The sequence below is a fragment of the Apodemus sylvaticus genome, chromosome 19 (genome assembly GCF_947179515.1).
Source record: "Apodemus sylvaticus chromosome 19, mApoSyl1.1, whole genome shotgun sequence".
NCBI lineage: Eukaryota > Metazoa > Chordata > Mammalia > Rodentia > Muridae > Apodemus > Apodemus sylvaticus.
The window spans coordinates 13,407,347-13,429,755 of NC_067490.1; the positions used below are offsets into that span (position 1 = coordinate 13,407,347).

General features: G+C 39.7%; 1 protein-coding gene across 5 annotated transcripts in view; it reads right to left on the reverse strand.

Annotated features, from left to right (window-relative positions):
- Window positions 1–22,409, reverse strand: part of Pcdh15 (protocadherin related 15) — an 840,767-nt gene that overhangs the window by 428,322 nt on the left and 390,036 nt on the right. For all 5 annotated transcript variants that reach the window (XR_007974376.1, XM_052163513.1, XM_052163511.1 and 2 more), the window contains exons 6-7: window positions 20,302–20,421; window positions 734–844 (exon numbers count right to left, since the gene is read on the reverse strand). Coding sequence is in view for 4 of the 5 variants with exons in the window: in XM_052163513.1 (XP_052019473.1) it covers window positions 734–844; window positions 20,302–20,421 (231 nt within the window). In the remaining variant the exon portion in view is untranslated. The remainder of the gene's footprint in view (window positions 1–733; window positions 845–20,301; window positions 20,422–22,409) is intronic.

Below are 22,409 nucleotides of genomic sequence, written 5' to 3' on the forward strand. Positions count from 1 at the left end.
TCATTTGCCATTGTCACCAATTGGTAAGTTTCATTCATATCAGTAGATGGAAATATCTCGTATTCTAGTTCCATGTTTGAGCATATTATTCTGAAGACAAACCACAACTACATCTTTCTTTTACCTATGATCCTCCTATGTTTACTACAAAATGTTCTAGAAACCAGTGACACAAAACCACTGTGGCTTCAATGCACACAGCACATATAACCAGGAAACAAAAGTAGTGAGGTCACAGAAGTGGTTTTACATATCCATGAAATGGCTGCCGGCAGGGGCATGGGGAAGGGGTGGTAACCAAAACGCAGGAGTTTGTGAGCTGCCTGGGTAGATGCTCAGATCCAAACACTCCTAACCACCGACACAGCCTTCCAGTCGCACTCTCAGATTATGATTATAAACTTTGGAGGTTGGATCCAGAAAAATATACATTATTAACCTGCTTCAAGGGGACTGCATTGTAGTTATTTTGTAGATAGTACTTGAAGAAGTATCTCAGTGTGACAAAGATCAGTTTTGGGGGTGTGATTAGTATGTTAGAGGGTGACTTTGACAGTGACAAACAGAGCAAATAGAACCAGTACCCAAATGCCCACCCTCATCTATACGTAGAATAGATCCATCAAGGAAGCCCAAACCCAATCTCACTCAAAGCCAAGGCTGCCACACTTGTTCAAGGTGCACTTTGCTTTATAAGTTCCAGAAGAGAAGGTAAGAGAAGGCAAGAACTCACGTTTGCTTGAATGATGACGTAGTAGCGAGTCTTATCCTCATAGTTGAGTCTTTTCCTCAGCACCACATTGCCAGTCAACATGAGTGGAATTTCAAAGGTGTCGTTGGATGTCTGCAAGTGTTAAATAGACACAAGTCAGACCAGGTACCTATATGAACAGTTTATCTTGATACTATGGTAACTAGTAGCTTCTTCAGCATTGTAGCTAGTAGCTTATGGTTTGAGACTAGAACAAGGGTGTTAACTTCAGACTTGACATTCCTGTCTATCAAAGAGATTGATGCTTATAGTGAGTTTCACCAGAGTCTTCTGAAAATGATGACTTTTTTCGTGTATTATTAGTTACATTCACCCATAGCCCTACATTAGTTGTTAACCAAGTATATGCATATGAAGAAAACCTTACCTTATTATTACTATATTATCTTTAACATTTTATTTTGCATGAAAAAGATCAAACATTTCCAATTTATAATTTTTTCTGAATCTCACCTTTCAACACCAGTATTTATTCTGTATTCTAAGTGTGTTTTCTAACTTAAAAAAAGTATGTTGTTCCTTAAATCTTCCCTTTTTAAAAAAAACTATTTATTTATTTATTTATTTATTTATTTATTTATTTATTTATTTTATGTATATGATTGCTCTATCTGCATCAACAACTGCATACCAGAAGAGGATATCAAACAACATTAGAGATAGTTGTGAGCCACTTTATAGCTGCTGGGAATTAAACTCAGGAACTTTGGAACAACAGCCAGTGCTCTTAACACTGAGCCATCTCTCTAGCCGGAAAGGGTGTATTATTATAAACTAATATGGGAGCCAGGGAGATAGATGACTTGTCAGGTAAATGCTTGCAGCCACCCCTGGGGAGCAGAGATGGGTCATATGATCCGCATGATGGAAGAAGAACACTGATTTCCTTAAGGTACCTATTTGATTCTAAACATGTACCATTGCATATGGTATGTGTGCATGCAAGGACGCATGTGCGTGTACACATACACACACACACACACACACACACACACTATAATGGATAAGATTCAAAGAAAAAGATTAAGAAGGTGGTTCAGAGGCTAAGGTTCTTGCTGCCCAGCCATCCCTCAGGACCTAACTTTGATCCCTGGAAACTCCATGCTGCAAAGACAGAACAGAGTCCCTTGGGCTGCCTTCTGGCTCACATACACACATATAAATAAAGTAGATAACAAAAAATGAAGAAACAGCAAACAAAAATCAAAAGCCAAAATAAAAGTTAAAAACATGTAACTTGATATAAAACAATCTGGGGTGTGGGTTAATGTGTTAGACTTAGCAACTTCTGTTTATGCACTGAGCTTCTCCTAGAAACATACACAGGGAAGAACAAGCTCTAAAATTTCCCAAATCTCTGCCCTGTTAGTCAGCCCTCAGAGTCAAGTGCATTCAAGTCCTAGGAGTGGAGAACTTCATAGGTCGCAGTTGGTCTTAACCTTAAGTCTTAAGTAGCTCTTGCTTTCTTGCCACTGTGGAGAAGGATTGACTCTTGCCTCTTGCCTCAGAAACTGCATCGGATTCCTCTATTTCCACCTCTGCCACTGATTCTTGGGAGCTTGTTTTGTGACTCAGTGTTGAGCAATTTCTTTCATGTAGATTAATAACCAACTTCTGCTGGGACAATGAGCCTCCCAGGGCTCCGGAAACCCACAAGACATTTACAAGACTAACCATCCTGCCTGGAGTGATGTAAGCAGTAAATATTTAGTAGGAAAGGAGACCCATCCTTCGTGTAGCTCCTGCAGATCGGGAACCCAGCTCCAGCATTTCCTTCCTGCTTTTCTTACTTCCCACCCAGGCTGCTTTGGGGGATGCAGAAATACAGCTGATCTAGTCAGTCAAGCTCCTATAAATAACTTCTCACCTATTCACCCAATGGATTTACCAAGTGGGGCTAGAGTAAAGTCATTTGTTTGGCATGTCCTTGGCCTGTTATTGCTGACTATAAATAGATTCCTCGGGGAAGGTCACACATGAGCAAGGGAAGGGTTAGTTAGCTTTGATCAAAGATAGAATATTTAAAAAGAAAGGAAGGGGAGAAAGAGGATGAGAACCATTAGAAGAAAGAACAGGAGGAAGGAGGCAGGAAAAGAAGAATTCCCACCTCAGTTTAGCATAGCTACTTTCATAATTCACTGTGGCATGATCTAATCTAAGTATCTATTAAGTTGTGATGGGGAAAGTCTTACTGATATTGCAATTTATGCTGGAAACATATTAATGTGATAATATAAGGTTTCTTCACTTCAGTGACTCATTAGCTAGAGAAACTGTATTCTTTCAGTAAATATGTGCTTGCACATACACATACATGCATACAGAGTCAGATGCTTGACCTAATGCCTCCTCATTCCTGATTTCAGTGAGCTTAGCTGTCTTGAGTATTTGTGCTTAAGGGGAGAAGATGACTGTAACTAGGTTAAGTCTTGCTTCATTCAACCCTGCCGTGTTACTTCTTTTTAATCAATGATTTTGTTTTAGTTTTACATGCCATTCAATCCTGGGCAAAGCAGAAGGAATTCTCTTACTTAGAAAATGAACAACAAGGAGACAAATTCCATCTCCTGGCTTTGGATGTTGACAGGAAATGAGACCTGAATCTCATAGACAATTAGTGACCATTATTGAAACTAGAAGTAGCTGACATATTGACAAATGCAAAGAGTCCAGATGTTCTCCATGAGGTTTGTGACCTATCCAGATGTTTGTCACTCTTCCATCCTCTCCTCCATTTGAGAGATGATAAATCATGTTTTGGGTGGGACAACTTAAATTCTGCTGTCTAACTTTCCTAAGTGGAAGTTGTGTGTCCCTTGTTGATTTCTGTCTCTGTGGGCACACTGTGGTCTGTGTGATTTCCATGTGGACTTTTACTTCTGACACTTGCCAACTGCTCCTGCTCTTTTAAAATTATCTAAGCAATATATCCTTTGTTTCTCTGCATAGTCAAGTTTTTGATACCCTACTCTTAAACCTTTGCCATCTAATTTCAGATTTAGACTTTTATGTGACGTTACATTATTCTAGTTCTCCTTAGATAAACCCTCACAAATTCCTTAAGTTCTGTGACTGAGGCAGTGATCTTTCTCTTACCATTTCTATCAACCCAACCTAATCATATCTTTAATCTTTTCCTGTGTTGTTATTACCAGTTTTCATTAAACATTTACAGAATTATTGCAAACAATGAAGTTAGTAGGCACATTATTGCCCTTCAAAGTACTTTTTGATTGAATTTAATTCCTATCAAATGAATATACAGTTATCACATATAGGAGATTTTTGCTTTTTATTTGTTTTATAAATACTTGCATTTCAAAAACCAAAGGGAAAGTGTTTGCTTTGTAATCAAACTACTTCTGAATGGCTGGAGAACTTCTATATTGATGTTATTAATGGTTTAATTAAACAAGTAGTTTTCAAATCTCTATTTGTTTTCTAAAAGTCAGAATTCTAATGAAAGTTTTAGAAACAAAACGTAGACTGTATATTTGGAATATTCTTTCTGTTTCATCCTTCCATTTAGAAGTATATTTGTCTAAATCAACTCTAAATAAATACTTTAATTAGGACTAGATTTTTGTAAGCAAACACTGGGTTATTGTGTTGTAGATGAGTCATTAGAGAACTAGGCACATTTATACTCAGTTTACAGTGACTGAAAAAGATGAAAGTGGACATCAGACTCCAGTTTCTGGCATTTACCATCCTGAGCATCATGGACCTTTGATGACCCAATCAATTCTGACACACTTAGTTACAAACTTACTTGAGACACACTGACAGGAGTCAGTCAGCACTTATCTGTATGCTGACTCTTTGCTCAGAGGTTTGGTCCACAAACAAAGGACTATGAAGACCTAGAAACATCCAATCCAAATGAGGATTACATTTGCGAGGCAAAGCCATTGTCTCTCCCACGGCCTTAGAGACTTCTTTGTAAGCACAGAGCATTGCTTTTCTGAGTGTTGGAAACATAAGTGTGTACCTCCCACTCAATATTAAAGAAGGAAATCCTGCTGAAAAAAATCTATTGCTACCCACTTTCTCAAAACATCTGCCCAGCGTTCAGAGGGGTACATTCATAATTCCCCGATATTTCAGTAACTTGAGACAGTTATCAGACCAGAGGTTATCCTCCATTTAAGACAAGTTAAATAAACATGGTACCACATTAGAGAGATACCAAAGTCAGCAGGCAGGGAAGGTAGAATTCCCAGCCCATGAATGTACATCCCTGCCAGAAGGGAGGGAGAGAGTGTCTGCTATTACAGAAACTCTGTTCCCAATGATGACCACTTGAACATAGATGTCCCGGCAGCTGAACTGAGTCTTCATACAGACAGAGGCTCTGGAAGCAGGGATTATCTAGGCTTCCTCTGTTCCCTACTGAGAATGCTGGCCATTGGTCTTTCTACATATAAACAATAGATTGTGTGAGGTTCTTGTCCCTGTGTACCACTCAGAGATATCATTTGTTATCTCTCCATTTGTATTTATGTGTTAGAAATACTGATGGGAATCCTGCATAAAAACAGGAACATATACATGCACTTAGGTCCCCTTGTCGTCTAAGAGCAGCTGAGCACAAGTGTGTCTCATGGGGCAGTAATTGACAGGCCGTGAAGGCAGGCAATACCTTGCCTCTTAGAAGTTTTTTCTTACAAACCTTACAAATGTTTTAAAGGATCTTTCATACTTCAATCTCACTTCTTTCTTTCCTTTTCTACCTACTCATCCATTTTCCCCCCATTTTCCTACGTTGGGTTAGTTGACTTTATTGTCTAGTCCCGATGATTGCTATCAACCATTTCCTGTTCAGTCTCTGGTCAGTCTTTCTCTCATCCTTTACTAAGACAGGCTGCTCGGCCTTCAGGTATTATTAGTCTCTAGGCTTGTGTCATTATTGAGAATTTTCCCTGAAGAAATTTAACAATCGAAGAAGAAAAGGACTTAGCAAGATTGGACAACCTTCATCCACTCAAAATGGACTGACTTGAATTTGAGCAGGAAATAAAATTTGGCCCTTTATAGGAAGAACGAATACTAATCAAATGTGTTGTTTCATAAAGGTACAATAATAGCACTTGTATGGTGGCACTATCCAACAGCTGTCTAATGATTTTAAGGGCTATACAATAGGAGGAAAATCATGCCTTATACTAGAAACTAACTAACTATGCAGGCTAGTGAGCTTCTGGCTCTTAGAGAAGCTACTACTATGACTTTGGTTTCCTTGGAAGAAGGTTGCTCTGAGTTAAGTTTCCATATGGGAATTATTCTCACTAGTACTGTGATGGCAGTCTTGGAGGCGCCCAAGCCTGAGGCTCAGGTGAACGGAGTAGAAGTACTGATAGACAGACACAAAATGTACTGTTTGAGGTCACTGTGTGTTTGACTTATCTATTATTAGATAAAAAGATCATGTTGCTACTCATACTTCTCTGAGGATTGGTAATTACACCCATTTTAGTGATTGATAAACATCTACATTAGTTCAATATTGAACATAATAACTCTATTATCACACTGCATTCTTACTTCATTGACTGCTGGGTACTTAATGACGTGCTGGTACCCTTGTATCCAATCTTCTTCTAATCAAAGCATCATCATCCTTTCTCCTTTATAGAAAGTGGTAAATAAGCACCTCAGAGTCCAACACCTTTAATAAGTTGAATTCTAACAAAAATCACAGTTCAGAGCAGCTTTGAAGATTCAAGCCTTGAATCTTATAAGCTACAATAATAGTTGTGACACAGTAGCTCCCAGCAAGCCAGTGCAGATCTACAGTGGATTTGGGTAGGTTGAAAGGATGCTGAGCTGCTTTGTGTTGTTTAGATTTTAAAAGATGCAGTCATTGCTGCTACTGTGCTATCTTTTAAAGGAAAACCAGGGTGGTCCAAAAAAAAGTCCAAGGAGAAATACTCATTTACTAAAATCATAACTCCTATTGACCCAATCTACATTGGATATACACTTTGTGGGGTTAATATAATACTGCTTATTTGATTCTTGCTTTAAAAGGTCACTTCTTCTCAGTGATGGCAGGTTGCTATGGAGTCCATCAGTGCAGTGAGTCTGATACTGTACAGACACTCTTGACTCGTCTTGTGTTATTTGAACTCTAACTGCAAGCTATCTTTTGAGTACAGCTCCTAATCCCATTCAGTGTTTGCTTTTCTTAGTTGATTTGAATACATCTCCATTAACTAGGGAGAGAACCAGAACTGGAATATTCAAAAGGAGAGGGAGAGGGAAAAGAGGGAGAAAGGGAGAGAGGGAGAGAAGGAGAGGAGAGAGAGGGAGAAAGGGAGAGAGGGAGAGAGAGGGAGAAGAAGAGAGGAAGAGGTAGAGGGAGGGAGAGGAAGAGGGAGAGGGAGGAAGAGGGAGAGGGAGGGAGAGGAAGAGGGAGAGGGAGGAAGAGGGAGAGGGAGGGAGAGGAAGAGAGGGAGAGGTAGAGGGAGGGAGAAAGAGAGGGAGAGGGAGAGGGAGAGGTTTTCTACATTCTGCAATTACTTTATGGAAGACTGATACCAGAATTTCAAGGAGATACTTCAAGTCTGATAGAGATCCTGCAGTCTTTGCAAACTGAAACATGAAGGTTCAGATTTCAAGACCACAAAATCTGATGAAGATGAAGAAGAAAACTACGGGAAAGAAGTTAGGGAGAGAAGGAGAAAAGTCCAAGCTGACCTGATGCTAATCCATGCTCACATACAGCTTCTCTATCAGAGAAGCAATTAAGAAACCTGCACAACGAATGGGATTAGGAACTGTGCTCAAAAGAAAACTTGCAGTTGGAGCTCAAATAACTTGAAGAGTTTGAAGAGTGCCTGTACAGTATCACACTCACTGTGCTCGGGGCGGACTCCATAGCAACCTGCCGTGACTGAGAAGATGTGAGCCTCATTTACAGGGGGGGGGGGAGAATCAAATAAGCAATATTATATTAACCACACAAAGTATGTAAGTATGTATTCAATTATCTGTCTAAACTACCTGTTATGGAATGCTCACAACAAGTAAAAAAAAAAGAAAAGAAAAAAAAAAGAAAATCTTTCTTTGTATAGTTTGAAAAGAAGTTAAGACCTGTGAAATACAGAACATTGAGACCCAAAGAGTACAATACCTGGATTGTTTATAAATATAAAAAAACGGATCAAAGAGAAGGTTTAGCAGCAGAGTGGAATTGCCTGGAAATGTAGTAGCCTTGAATGCATATCAATAGATGATAACCGATTTATAGACAAGAGATGAAAATATACGGTAAGTGGATGATCAGAGCCCATGAACCCATGGAAAAACATCAAAATGCCAGACATTCCTATAACCAGAATGCCAGAGGAGGAAGAGCCAGGGGGAAATCAGAGAAACTGGTGTGTTCAACAGACAATGGCTGATTTAATTTAGGGATGCTATACACCCATTATAAACAATGGTCCTCAAAGAAGTTAACTCTAAAGAAAGGAGTGCCTGATATGCAAATGCTGCTTCATTAAGCATGGAAATTAAGTGGAATAAAGATCCCCAAAATTAAACGGAGAAAAGAAAAATGTTGAAAGTATATAAACATATATATGTATATATATGTATGTATGTATAAATGACATATCACAAGCTACAAACACAGCTAAATATGTGCCCACTTCTCTTATCCGAAGTACCAATTAAAATGATTAAATGATTGCATGATTCAGTGACTTATGTTACTCCTTTACACAGTGCTGATCTAGAGAATGCAGAAGCTGATCTAAGTCAGGAAGTGATGGAATCTAGGCATGTGGTAGGAACACACTTAGCACCTCAGCCTACCTCTAGTTCAACACCAGAAGATTACTATCATATTGAACCTCACACATTTCTCAAGACGGCAGAGGAAACCATATTTTTATGTGAAGTTTCATAATGTTTCCACATTGGCTCAAATTTGCTTAAGTGGCTGTGTGGGCACATCTGAGAGTGTGTGTGTAGAATCAGGTTCTGTTTTACAAATATCTGATTAAAGAATTAAACATCTGACTTGAGGCATAACATGAATGAAGGCATGACAAACTGTTATTTTTATCCTGTGCTATTTTGCATGATATTGATTTGAAATTATAGTTGTCTGGACATTTAGAAATAAACAGAACATTATGATGAAATGTATTAATCACTAGAGGATTCATGACAGCAGAAAATCAACAATCACTAGGTATCTCTGTCATAGATATCACGTCAGAATACAACTGCAACAGAAGTCAACCCTAAATGCCAAGGAAGACTAATGGCTGGTTATCTACAATAAGCCCTGGGGATTCTGGGAGACTGTTCAGTGAATAAAATACTTGCCCTAAAAGTGTGAGGACCAGAGTTCAAATCCCCAGAACCCACGTGAAACCAGATGCAGCAGCACAGGCTTGTAAAGCCCATGTGTCTACAATAAAATGGGATACAGACAGAATTTCTTCGAGCTTCAAGGCTAGCTTTCTGATGTACACAATGGTGAATAAAACATTTGCTTCCGATATCATGGGAGATGAGAACCCACACCCAAGGTTCTCTTCCAATTTCCACATGTGTACCATGGTGTACTCATGCTTACACATACACACACGCGCGCGCACACACACACACACACACATGTACACACACATATTCAGGCACACATAGAGACACATATATATGCATATACACACACAGAGGCACACATGTGCACATGCACACAGACACACAGATACACACACATGCACACACAGGCAGGCACACACAGAGATACAGACACACATGCACAGACACACACATACATATGCACACAGAGAGATACGCATACATGCATATACACAAATGCATAGATACACAAACACACACAGGTACACACATGTTAACACAGTATAACAAGTATAGAGTTTACTCGATATCTTAATTTTTCTTTTTTTCTCCAATGAACAATACCTCAGCTCAGGCACTCTCTGTAGTTATCTACAAAGTAGTGCCGCCAATGGTGAAACTCAGGTTTCCTTGTAATGCTGAGAGTAACTGAGTTCCCTATCTACCTGTGGGTTGTAAGAGGCACATAACTGATCTTGGTAGCAGAATAGCTTATCCCTGGGAAGGGAAAGCTGTCAAAGCAGAGATTTTCACTGTAAGGAAGGAGCTCATTCAGGTTCACAGAACTCTGAAGGGCGACTTGCAACTCCCGAGTAACTCACAGCTGTCTCAAACCACAACTAAACCTTGGATTTTTCTCTTTTTTCAACGCAATCAATACTTCTCTAAAATGTATCGCTTGGCTGTTCGGCACTGCTGCATTGGGTTTTTATAACATGACCTGAAAGACTGGGGAACGCTGACAGTTAAGCACACGGAGTTACTTAGGGAACTCCATGGAGGGAAGCAGCAAATGGTTTGGAAATGCAATGTGCATGTGGTCACTGCTCTTCCTGCTGCTGAAGGGAACGTGTCACTCTCACCCTTGACGGGTCAGATTCTTGTTCCTTACATCACTTCTTGTACAACACTTCACAGTGACCGATTAGTATGAGGCTTGCTCACTTGCTTTATCCCCTGTGCCCGCTTACACTCCTGCTCAGTGGTTTCTTTTCAGGGGAAAACAAGAAGAACTCCACATTCCAAAGCCTTCCATCCACCTCATTATGCTCTTAAGATTTTGTTTTGTTTTGTTTTTGTTTTGTTTTAGGGAGGAAAGGGTTTATTCAGCTTACACTTTCCACATTGCTGTCCAAAGGAAGTCAGAACTCAAGCAGGTCAGGAAGCAGGAGCTGATGCAGAGGCCATGGAGGGATGTTTCTTTTTTGTTTTTTCTTTTTTTTTTTAAATTAGATATATTTTTTATTTACATTTTAAATGATTCCACTTTCCTGGCTCCCCACTCCCAGAAAGCCCCATAAGCCCCCTTCCCTCCCCCTGTTTTCCCACCCAACCCTTCCCACTTCCCTGTTCTGGTATTGCCCTATACTGCTGCACTGAGCCTTTCCAGAAGCAGGGGCCACTACTCTGTTCTTCTTAGACATCATTTGATATGTGGATTATGTCTTGGGTATTCCAAGTTTCTAGACTAATATGCACTTATCAGTGAGTGCATACCATGATTGATCTTTTGAGACTGTGTTACCTCACTTAGTATGATGTTCTCCAGCTCCATCCATTGGTCTAAAAATTTCATGATTTCATTGTTTCTAATGGCTGAATAGTACTCCATTGTGTATATATACCACATGTTTTGTATCCATTCCTCCATTGAGGGACATCTGGGTTCTTTCCGGCTTTTGGATATTATAAATAGGGCTGCTATGAACATAGTGGAGCATGTATCCTTATTACATGCTGGGGAATCCTCTGTGTATATGCCCATGAGTGGTATAGGAAGATCCTCCGGAAGTGACATGCCCAGTTTCCTGAGGAATCACCAGACTGATTTCCAAAGTGGTTGTACCAATTTGCAATCCCACCAGCAGTGGAGGAGTGTTCCTCTTTCGCCACATCCTTGCCAACACCTCCTGTCTCCTGAGATTTTAATCTTAGCCATTCTGACTGGTGTGAGGTGAAATCTCAGGGTTGTTTTGATTTGCATTTCCCTAACGACTAATGAAGTTGAACAATTTTTAAGTTGCTTCTCAGCCATCCGAAGTTCTTCAGGTAAAAATTCTTTGTTTAGATCAGCACCCCATTTTTAAATAGTGTTATTTGGTTTTCTGGGGTCTACCTTTTTGAGTTCTTAGTATATATTGGATATTAGCCCTTTGTCAGATGTAGGGTTGGTGAAGATCTTTTCCCAATTTGTTGGTTGCTGATTTGTCCTTTTGATGGTGTCCTTTGCCTTACAGAAACTTTGTAATTTTATGAGGGCCCATTTGTCAATTCTTGATCTTAGAGCAAAAGCTATTGGTGTTCTGTTCAGGAACTTTCCCCCTGTACCGATGTCCTCAAGGGTCTTCCCCGTTTTTTTTTTTTTCTATTAGTTTCAGTGTTTCTGGCTTTACTTGGAGGTCCTTGATCCACTTGGAGTTGAGCTTAGTACAAGGAGACAAGGATGGATCAATTCGAATTCTTCTGCATGCTGACCTCCAATTGAACCAGCACCATTTGTTGAAAAGGCTATCTTTTTTTCCACTGGATGTTTTCAGCTCCTTTGTGGAAGATTAAATGACCATAGGTGTGTGGGTACATTTCTGGATTTTCAATCCTATTCCATTTGTCTGCCTGCCTGTCACTGTACCAATACCATGCACTTTTTAACACTATTGCTCTGTAGTATTGCTTGAGGTCTGGGATACTGATTCCCCCAGAATTTGTTTTGCTGTTGAGAATAGTTTTAGCTATCCTGGGTTTTTTTGTTATTCCAGATGAATTTGATAATTGCTTTCTGACTCTATGAAGAATTGAGTTGGGACTTTGATGGGTATTGTGTTGAATCTGTATATTGCTTTTGGCAAGATGGCCATTTTAACTATATTAATCCTGCCAATCCATGAGCATGTCAGATTTTTCCATTTTTCTGAGGTCTTTCATTTCCTTCTTCAGAGACTTGAAGTTCTTGTCACACAGATCTTTCATTTTTTTGGTCAGAGTCACACCAAGGTACTTTATACTGTTTGTGGCTATTGTGAAGGGTGTCATTTCCCTAATTCCTTTCTCAGCCTGCTTATTCTTTGAGTATAGGAAGGCTACTGACTTGCTTGAGTTGATTTTATAACCTGCCACTTTGCTGAAGTTGTTTATCAGCTGTAGGAGTTCTCTGGTGGAGTTTTTTTGGTCACTTAAGTATACTATCATATTGTCTGCAAATAATAATAGTTTGACTTCTTCCTTTCCAATTTGTATACCTTTGATATCCTTATGTTGTCTAATTGCCCTAGCTAGTACCTCAAGTACAATATTGAAAAGATATGGAGAAAGGGGGCAGCCTTGTCTAGTCCCTGATTTTAGTGGGATTGCTTCAAGGTTCTCTCCATTTAGTTTGATGTTGGCTACTGGTTTGCTGTATATTGCTTTTACTATGTTTAGGTATGGGCCTTGAATTCTTGTTCTTTCCAAGACTTTAAGCATGAAAGGATGCTGAATTTTGTCAAATGCTTTTTCAGCATCCAATGAAATGACCATGTGGTTTTTTTTTTCTTTGAGTTTGTTTAGTGGATTGCATTGATGGATTTCCGTATATTGAACCAACCCTGCATCCCTGGGATAAAGCCTACTTGATCATGGTGGATGATCGTTTTGATGTGTTCTTGGATTCAGTTGGCAAGAATTTTATTGAGCATTTTTGCATCGATGTTCATAAGGGAAATTATTCTGAAGTTCTCTTTCTTTGTTGGATCTTTGTGTGGTTTTGGTATCAGCGTAATTGTGGCTTCATAGAAGGAGTTGGGTAGTGTTCCTTCTGTTTCTATTTTGTGGAATAGTTTGAAGAGTCTTGGTGTTACGTCTTCTTTGAAGGTCTGAAAGAATTCTGCACTGAAACCATCTGGTCCTGTGCATTTTTTGGTTGGAAAATTTTCTATGACCCCTTCTATTTCTTTAGTGGTTATGGGACTGTTTAGATGATCTATTTGATCCTGATTTAATTTTGGTATTTGATATCGGTCTAGGAAATTGTCCATTTCCTCCAGATTCTCCAGTTGTGTTGAATACAGGATTTTGTAGTAGGATCTGATGACCTTTTGAATTTCCTCAGTTTCTGTTGTTATATCCCCCTTTTCATTTCTAATTTTGTTAATTTTGATATTTTTTTGTGCCCTTTGGTTAGTCTGGCTAAGGGTTTATCTATCTTGTTGATTTTCTCAAAGAACCAGCTCCTGGTTTTGTTGATTCTTTGTATGATTCTCTTTGTTTCCACTTGATTGATTTCAGCCCTGAGTTTGATGATTTCCTGTCCTCTACTCCTCCTGGGTGAATTGGCTTCTTTTTGTTCCAGAGCTTTCATGCGTGCCATTAAGCTGCTAGTGTATGCTCTCTCCCGTTTCTTTTTGGAGGCACTCAGGGCTATGAATTTGGGTATGTTGTGCCACAGATTTGGGCATCTTGTGCCTTCATTTTCATTAAATTCTAAAAAGTCTCTGATTTCTTTATTTCTTCTTTGGCCAAGATATCATTGAGTATTGTTCAGCCTCCATGTGTGTGTGGACTTTCTGTTGTTTTTGTTGTTATTGAAGACTACCCTTACTCCATAGTGATCTGATAGGAGGCATGGGATTAGTTCGATCTTACATTTGTTGAGGTCTGTCTTGTGATCAACTATATGGTCGATTTTGGAAAAGGTGCCATGAGGTGCTGAGAAAAAGGTATATTCTTTTGCTTTAGGATGAAATGTTCTATAAATATCTGTTAAATCCAATTGGTCCAAAACTTCAATTAATTTTACTGTGTCGCTGGTTAGTTTCTGTTTTCCTGATTGGCCCATTGAGGAGAGTTGAGTGTTGAAGTCACCTACAATTATTGTGTTAGGTGCAATGTGTGCTTTGAGCTTTAGTAAAGTTTCTTTTACGAATGAGGGTGCCCTTACATTTGGAGCATAGATGTTCAGAATTGAGAGTTCTTGGTGGATTTTTCCTTTGACCAACAAGAAGTGTCCTTCCGTGTCTCTTTTGATGACTTTAGGTTGAAAGTCAATTTTATCTGATATTAGAATGGCTATTCCAGCTTGTTTCGTGAGACCATTTGCTTATAAAATTGTCTTTTAGCATTTTACTCTAAGGTAGTTTTTATCTTTGACACTGTGGCGTGTTTCCTGTATGCAGTAAAATGTAGGGTCCTGTTTCCTTATCCAGTCTGTTAGTCTATGTCTTTTTATTGGGGAATTGAATCCATTGATGTTAAGAGATATTAAGGAATAGTGAATATTACTTCCTGTAATTTTTGATGTTATTTTTATATTTGAGTGGTTATCTTCTTTTGGATTTGATGAAAGAAATTTACTATCTTGCTTTTTCCAGGGTGTAGTTTCCCTCCTAGTATTGGAGTTTTCCTCCTATTATTCGTTGCAGAGCTGGGTTTGTGGAAAGATATTGTGTAAATTTGTTTTTGTCATGGAATATCTTGGTTTCTCCATCTATGGTGAATGAGAGTTTTGCTGGGTATAGTAGTCTTGGCTGACATTTGTGTTCTCTTAGAGTCTGCATGAGATCTGCCCAGAATCTTCTAACTTTCATGGTCTCTGGTGAGAAGTCTAGTGTGATTCTGATAGGTCTTCCTTTATATGTTACTTGGCCTTTTTCTCTTACTGCCTTTAATAGTCTTTGTTTAGTGCATTTGGGGTTTTGATTATTATGTGATGGGAGGTATTATGGATGTGAGCAGGAGGGACCTGCTCAGGTCCAGTCTGTTTGGAGTTCTGTAGGCTTCTTGTATATTCATGGGCATCTCTCTCTTTAGGTTAGGGATGTTTTCTCCATAATTTTGTTAAAGATATTTGCTGGCCCTTTCAGCTGTAAATCTTCACTCTCATCTATACCTATAATCCTTAGGTTTGGTCTTCTCATTGTATCCTGGATTTCCTGGATGTTCTGGGATACAAGCTTTTTGCATTTTGCATTTTCTTTGACTGTTGAGTCAATGGTTTCTATGGTATCTTCGGCATCTGAGATTCTTTCTTCCATCTCTTGTATTATGTTGTTGATATTTGCATCTATGGCCCCTGATTTCTTCCCAAGGTTTTCTTTCTCCAAAGTTGTCTCCCTTTGTTATTTCTTAGTTGTTTCTACTGTTTTTAGATCCTGGATGGTTTTGATCAGTTCCTTTATTTGTTTGTTTGTGTTTTCTTTTAATTCTTTAAGAAATTTTTGTGTTTCCTCTTTCATGACTTCTACCTGTTGACTCAATTTCTCCTTCATTTCTCTAAGTGATGTTTGTGTTTCCTCTTTATTGGCTTCTATCTGTTGACCCATATTCTCCTGAATTTCTTTAAGTGATTTTTTATGTTTCCATTGTAAGGGTTTCTAACTTACTCATGTTCCCCTGTATTTCTTTAAGAGATTTATTTATATTATTTTTGTTTTCATCTAGCAGCATCATGACTAGTGATTTTAAATCCAAATCTTGTTTTTCTGGTTTGTTGGGGTATCCAGGACTTGCTGTTGTTGGAGAATTGGGTTCAGACACTGCCATATTGTCTAGATTTCTGTTAGTAATGTTCCTACTTTTGCCTTTTGCCTTTTGCCATCTTGTTATCTCTGCTGTTAGTTGATCTTGTTGTCACTGACTGGTGTTTGAACCTCCTGTGAGCCTGCAAGGCTATTTCAGCACCTCTGGATGACTGGGTTTCCCCTGGCACAGATTGCTAAAGTGCTGCCCTCCTCTTCGGTGCCCTTGGAGCCCTAGTGTGAACTGCCCCAAGTTGTCTCTGTGAACACAGTGTTGCCTGTTTGCTCCTTCAGGGAGTGATGTTAGCAAATGCTGTGGGGACCTTTTCCGAGTACTGATCCCTCTGCAGGGCAAAAGATCCCTCAACCGGGTTGGTGCACAAATGATCCACCTAGCTGCCCAGGCCCTGAGTCCAGGTAAAAGCCTGACAGGCTTAGGGCAGAGTGGTGTTTGCCTTGGGCTATGTCTGCTAATTGGTTCTGTCAGGCAGCCAAGATGGCAAGGTGCACCCCCTGCAAGTGCTGGGCAGTCTGCAGGGCAAACGACCTCCTGACCAGGTTGGAACACAGACAGCCCACTGAGTTGCCCAAGGCCTGGGTACAGGCAAAAGTCTGACAGGATTAGACCCAAGCAATGTTAGTCTCGGGCTATGTCTGCTAGCTGGCTCTGTCCCTTAGATCACTCTGGTGTCCGGGAGCCAAGATGGTGGAGTGCCTCTTGTAACTGGATGGCAGGAGGCAGAGGTCTAATGGGGCTTCAATGTGGTAAAAAGTGCTGTAACTCTGCTGCACACAGCTCGGCTGGCCCGCGGTGGCCAGTGGGAGCAGGCACCGGACCTGCCATGGAGGGATGTTTCTTCTGGGCTTGCTTCCCCTGGCTTGCTCAGCTTACTTTCTTATAGAACCCAAGACCACAAGCCCAGGGATGGCTCCACCACACACATTAACTTGTATTTTATAAGTTTCAATAATGAAGGTCATCAATAGCTGTCTCACAATGAGAAGCCACTCTTCTGAAATGAAGCTTTGTAGTTCAAAATACAAGGTAGACACCTCACCTTAGAATCTAGTTTTCTCTCCTCAACTACCTGACCTGAGGGAAGAAGCCCACAATTAGTTCTCTAACACCAACTGGTCAGCTCTGGAGTCACATACATATAAATAATATTTTATGGACTGAGCAGGTTGTTCATTGTATTTAGGAATATAGATATACATGCGAGGAAAGGGAAGGGGAAATTGCACTTTATATTTCAATTTCAGGACTTTTTAAAAGGCAATGCTATGTACATACTATATGTGTCATCATTTCCTTTTCATAATCGATGACAGTTGGACTTAAACATGATTCCACAATCTGAAAGCCTTAGGTTTTATTCTCCTTTTTCTTGTTTGTATAAAACTTTGCATGGAATGCAGGGTTGGTCCATGGGGGTGCGACATCAACTGTCCTGCATTGTATATACTTGATACAATTATGAACGAGATGTATGACATCAGAAAGCTCACATGAGAAGTACATCTTACTCTGTTTAAGGGAAACCATTATCTTCTAGAAGCTGCCTTGGAAGTTGTAAAGATGAAAGGATAGGACTCTGGTTGGAGTTTTATTTGTTATATGTTTATTTGAAGCTTTGAAAATTGAAAATAGATTCTTATCTTATACAATACACACTGGCCACAGTTTCCCCTTCCTCCATTCCTCCTAACTCTACCACCACCTCCCCTTCTTCCCACCCCTGAATCCACTGCCTTTCATTTCCCTTCAGAAAGAATAGGCCTCCAAAAGACACCAAAACAAACAAGGTGAAAGCTCTCATATGGAGGCTGGACATGGGAACCCAATGGGAGGAAAGGGGTTCTAAGAGCAGGCAAAAGAGCCGGAGACACACCCACTCCCACTGTTAGGAGTCCCCAAAACACCAAACTAAGAGCCATAGTATATACTTAGAGGAACCGATACAGATCCACGCAGGCATGGTGCTTGCCACTTCAGTCTCTGTGAACCCACAGGAATCCTGCTTAGTTGATTCTGTGGGCTGTATTCTCCTTTAGGTTTTTGACTTTGTATTATAAGTCACTAGAAATATTGCCAAAGGCAATCTACAGATTCAATGCTATTCCCATAAAAATCCCAACCCAGTTCTTCATAGAGCTAGAAAGAGCAATGCTCAAATTCATCTGGAATAACAAAAAACCCAGGATAGCTAAAACTATTCTCAACAGTAAAAGAACTTCAGGGGGATTCAGTATCCAAGACCTCAAACTTTACTACAGGGCAATAGTGATAAAAACTGCATGGTATTGGTACAATGTCAGGCAAGTGGATAAATGGAATAGGATTGAAGACCCAGAAATGAACCCACACACCTATGGTCACTTGATCTTCGACAAAGGAGCTGAAAGCATCCAGTGGAAAAAAGTCTTTTCAACAAATGGTGCTGGTTCAATCAGAGGTCAGCATGCAGAAGAATCCATATCGATCCATTCTTATCTCCTTGTACTAAGCTCAACTGCAAATGGATCAAGGACCTCCACATAAAACCTGACACACTGAAACTAATAGAAAAGAAACTGGGGAAGACACTTGAGGACATCGGTACAGGGGAAAAGTTCCTGAATAGAACACCAATAGCTTATGCTCTAAGATCAAGAATTGACAAATGGGCCCTCATAAAACTACAAAGCTTCTGTAAGGCAAAGGACACTGTCAAAAGGACAAAACATCAACCAACAGATTGGGAAAGGATCTTCACCAACCCTAAATCTGACAGAGGGCTAATATCTAATATATACAAAGAACTCAAGAAGGTAGAACCTAGAGAACCAAAAAACCCCATTAAAAAGTGGGGTACCGAGCTAAACAAAGATTTTTCACCTAAAGAACTTTGGAGGGCTGAGAGGCACCTTAAGAAATGTTCAACATCATTAATCATTAGGGAAATGCAAATCAAAACAACCCTGAGATTTCACCTCACACCAGTCAGAATGGCTAAGGTCAAAAACTCAGGAGACAGCAGGTTCTGGTGAGGATGTGGAGAAAGAGGAACACTCCTCCACTGCTGGTGGGATTGTAAGATGGTGCAACCACTTTGGAAATCAGTTTGGTGGTTCCTCAGAAAACTGGGCATGACACTTACTGAGGTTCCTACTATACCACTCCTGGGCATATACCCAGAGGATTCTTCAGCATGCAATAAGGATACATGCTCCACTATGTTCATAGCAGCCCTATTTGTAGTAGCCAGAAGCTGGAAAGAACCCAGGTGTCCTTCAACGGAGGAATGGATACAAAAATGTGGTATATTTACACAATGGAGTACTATTCAGCCTTTAGAAACAATGAATTCATGAAATTCTTAGACAAATGGATGGAGCTGTAGAATATCATACTAAGTGAAGGTAACCCAGTCTCAAAAGATCAATCATGGTATGCACTCACTGATAAGTGGATATTAGCCTAGAAACTTTGAATACCCAAGACATAATCCACATATTAAATGATGTCCAAAAAGAATGGAGGAGTGGCCCCTAGTTCTGTAAAGACTCAATGCAACAGTATAGGGGAATACCAGAACAGGGAAGTGGGAAGGGGTAGATGGAGGAACAGGGGGATGGAAGAGGGCTTATGGGACTTGCGGGGAGTGGGGACCCAGAAAAGGGGAAATCATTTGAAATGTAAATAAAAAACTATATCAATAAAGAAAAATGTAAAAAAAAAAAAAAGAGGAAAAAAAATAAGTCACTAGAAACAAATCATTTTATGGCTAAAACAATTAGAAAAAACAACAGAGATCCTCTGGTCTAAAACAAACAAACAGACCCTACCCACAAACTCCAGTGGCCATTGCTAGTAGCTCTGTCTTGTTTGGTATAGAGTCAATATTGGCATGGGCAGGGCATTATGGCTGTTCTATACTGGAAGCACACATCCTGTGTTTGCCAGGTATAAGGGCAGCAATTACATTATCCTTATGCCTCATGTTGTCTGTGTTAATCTGTGCTGTTGGCTATAATTCATTCAGAACAGTGCTTCTCAACCTGTGGATCTTGACCCCTCTGGGATCCTGTATCAGATATTTTCCATATCAGACATCAATGCTACGATTGGTAACAGTAAAACTAAAGTTATGGAGTGCCAACTAAAACAATCTTCTGGCTAGGGTCACCATAACATAAGGAAGTATATTAAAAGGTCACAGCATTAGGAATGGTTGAGAATGACTTATTTAGAAGGTTCTGGAGTTCAGCAGAATGGAAATTTAGTAAAAACAACAGTGAAACAATTAAACAACAACAACAACAACAAATGGAACATTATATCTACCTCAAAATAAGCATTTATAAAAGAATTTTAAGTACTAAAAATGGTGCAACTTTGGGGGGTAATTTAATAACTTTATCAGGTAAAGCAAGTATCTATTTCACAGTGCACTGTGTACATACCGGATCTTCTGGGTTGTACTGAATGACGTATTCTATCTGTCCGTTAGGGCCATCATCTATGTCTGTAGCTCCGTTGTCTCCTGAAAACCCTGTGAATATTGTGGTGCCAACCGGAGTGAGCTGGAAAGAACATGAAAGAGAAACCGTCTGTTATCATCCATATAAGTTTTCCCATTTACAAACCATGTCTTCATTAAACTGAGGAAGAGAGGTGGCCTGCTCAAGTCAGACTTGTAGTGCTGAAAATAAATAGGGAAATCTGTCCAGTCCTCACACCAGAGTCCTTAAATGTCTGAAGTTTACAAGTTCGAGACCGTAGTTTGATAGAGGAACAGAAAGTTCGTTGAAAAAGCTCATTTGGACCATTTTACATCCATTAGCATCTGGGCACCCACAGAGAAAATGCATCTGTTTTCATGTTAGAAGTTTACAACTCCAAGACCTTGATTTGTAAAAAAAACAGGAAGTTCAGTGAAAAGCATATTTGGACCATTTTACATCCATTAGCCTCTTAGCACCTGTGGAGAAAAATGCATCTGTTTTCTTAGGTTAAAAAAAAAAAGAAAAAAAAAACTTTAATGTATAAAGGTATTCACAGGCTAAAATTTAAATCGAGGTTGGGGTTTCATTTTAAAATATGAAATAATTTCAGAGTCACAAAATCCAGGCTGGTAACGCATGTGAACGCTAAGTTAACAAATAGCCACAAAGCTCAAATCTACTCCTCCAACACAAACCTTTCCTTTTTGTTTCTCTGACTATCTTAAAAACAATGCGCTCAGTGACAAAGTCCCAAAAGACTGGCCTTACACTACTGGAAAGAGAAAGACATTCATTTATTTTTGAAATTGTAAGGGTATCCCAAGGGACGAACGTTCTTTAGTTCCGATTTTTATGACTTCAGTTCACAACAGATTATATTGGGTCATACTCACTTTTTGTTTCAGGAACTCCAATCAGAAACGCCGTTCTACAGGGAACTTTATTGGTTTATATTTCTGAGATGAAGAGGATGAGGGACAAGGGCTTTGCTGCCTCAACAGAGAAAGGGGGATGTGATTGCCTTACTGATAAACAAAATCCTGTGAGAAGGGGATTTAAGTCCTCGACAACTATATCACAAGCTGTAGCATAACACACCATTTTGCCATATTTTCCCTTTCAGGATACAGCTTCTTTTTATAATTACAGTAAGAATGCAATTGGTCTCTGGCTTCCGGAATGTGTACAGTGTGGAGGAGAGGAAGGCTCTGGCACAGCCATGGGATCAGCTCAGTGTTTGTACAGAGGACTGAGCTTTGCTCTGTTCTGCACCTGTGTGTTTATAGCAAATGTCTTAGTGCAGAGGGGTCCTGCTCATTTGTACTACTACAGTACACTAACATGCATACGTGTGTGCGCATACATGTGCAATAGTGCAGTTCTTTATGATCTGCAGATAACAGACCTGCCAGACAAATTATTAGAGTCTGGTGTGTTTGATGCTGAGAGAAGTGCAATATTTGCACTAAAGGAATAAAGTAGGAAGATGCAAAATGAAAAAAAAAGATAGACTTTAATGCAAGTGAGATGACTCGATTGTTAAAGGGCTTGACACTCAAGCAAAAGGACTGGGTTTTGGGTACCCAGAGTATAGGTAAGTGCCCTGCAGGTGTGGTAATTCCAGTCCTATAAAGCAGAGGAGGACATCTAAACAACAGACTGACTAGACTAATAGTTTAGGTGCTCTCTGGGTTTGATTGAGAGAGTCTGCCTCAAGGAATAGTATAGAGAACAATCCAAGAAGTTTGCAGACTCAGGCATCAGCCATCACAGGCACATCCACTTGTGTGTGTGCCCCCCCTACACACACACACACACACACACACACACACACACAGAGAGAGAGAGAGAGAGAGAGAGAGAAAGACATGCTCATATGAATACAGATGAAAGATTAGTAGACTTAAATATTTAATTTCTTTGTGTTTATTCTCACCAGAAAAATAGTTGAATATTTAGACCTCCATGCCTAGGCATGTTTTGTGTGTATGTTTTGTGTGTATGTGTGTATGTGTGTGTGTGTGTGTGTGTGTGTCTGTAAGAATGTAGCCATCGTATATGTCTGC